The 1325-nt window shown below is 37.4% G+C and overlaps 1 protein-coding gene across 1 annotated transcript; it reads right to left on the bottom strand.

Annotated features, from left to right (window-relative positions):
* Nucleotides 1–379: 379 nt before the first annotated feature.
* On the bottom strand, nucleotides 380–787 carry LOC128193882 (uncharacterized). Its single transcript, XM_052868071.1, has 2 exons — nucleotides 584–787; nucleotides 380–529 (listed from the first exon to the last, which is right to left on the bottom strand). Exons 1-2 carry the CDS (start codon nucleotides 785–787, stop codon nucleotides 380–382), a joined length of 354 nt encoding a protein of 117 aa, XP_052724031.1.
* Between the last annotated feature and the right edge of the window lie 538 nt (nucleotides 788–1325).

Here is a 1325-nt window from a genome sequence, read left to right as displayed (position 1 = left end):
TATCTTTTTACATTTCCAATTTTTTCACTTGCTTTAGACACCATTCGGTCTCAATGTAGAACCGTTCAGTCTTCATGCTTTGTTCGTTTATTTCAATGCTTTCAATTATGTTCGATCGTGTTTAATTCGCAGTTTTAATTTAGTTCGTTTCTAATCACAAAAACACTTTCAAAACCCCCCACTTTGTGTTGACCTGATTCTCGAACCACAGTTTGGTCCTTGAGAGACGACCTAGGAGTCACTTCCTAGCACTATACTGCATTTATTTGCACATCAAATTTGATGGGCCGCGACAGCCACATCACTAAGCACACTGAAATCACAAACAAACAGGGTCGTTTTCATGAATGGCCTTCCAAGAATAATAGGGATCTCCAAATTATCCCCCATCTCTATTATCACAAAATCTACCAGGAATGAGATTTTCAATTTGAACCATTACATCTTCCACCATACCATAGGGCTTTTTGGTGGATCCATCAGCCATAAATAGAGTCATCCTTGCAGGTTTGACTTCAAGACCACCAATCTTTTCAAGAACAGATAAGGGCATCAAATTGATACTGGACCCTAAATCAATTACGGCTTTCCCTATTTTATGATTCCCAATAGTACAGGGAATGGTGAAACTTCCTGGATCTTCAACCTTAGGAGGAAGTTCCTTTTGTAAGATCACACTACACTCTTCTTGTATCTCCATTGTCTCCTCTTTTAAATATTCTTTTCTTTTTAGGAGTTTCTTCAAAAACTCAGCATATTCAGGAATCTGTTGCAATGCTTCAGTCATAGGAATTCTAATCCCCAATTCTCTAGAGATTTCCTCAAAACACCCTAATTGTTTTTCTTTTTCTTTTCTGGGGCTCTCTTCAGGGTGATTGAGCTTTTTCTCTAATTTTTCTTTTTCTCTTTCAACCTCTTCATTTTTCTCTCTCTCTCACTCTCCTCTCTTTCTTTTTCTTTTTCAATCAAATTTTTTTCTTCTTTTATCTTACTCTCTTCTTTTTCTTTCTCACTCAACTTTTCTTTTTCTTTCTCTCTCTCATCTTTCATATTAACAATAGCCTTACATTCTTCTTTGGGGTTAACTTCAATATTAGCCCCAAAACTTTTGATAGGCATCTCTTCCAACTTCTTGGTCATTTGGCCAACGTGCATCTTCAGATTCCTTATAGCAGCTTCAGTGTTTTTCTAAGTGGAAAGAGTTGCCTGCATGAATTGTTGGAGAGTCTCCTCAAGCTTGGTAGTTCTGTCAAATAGACACTACAAGAAATGCGCTGATTACCGAAGGAACATTACCAAAGGATCTTTGGGCTTCGGTAAAATTC

Source organism: Vigna angularis, chromosome 9 (assembly GCF_016808095.1).
Source record: "Vigna angularis cultivar LongXiaoDou No.4 chromosome 9, ASM1680809v1, whole genome shotgun sequence".
NCBI lineage: Eukaryota > Viridiplantae > Streptophyta > Magnoliopsida > Fabales > Fabaceae > Vigna > Vigna angularis.
This window is presented reverse-complemented; position numbering and strand designations above follow the sequence as displayed.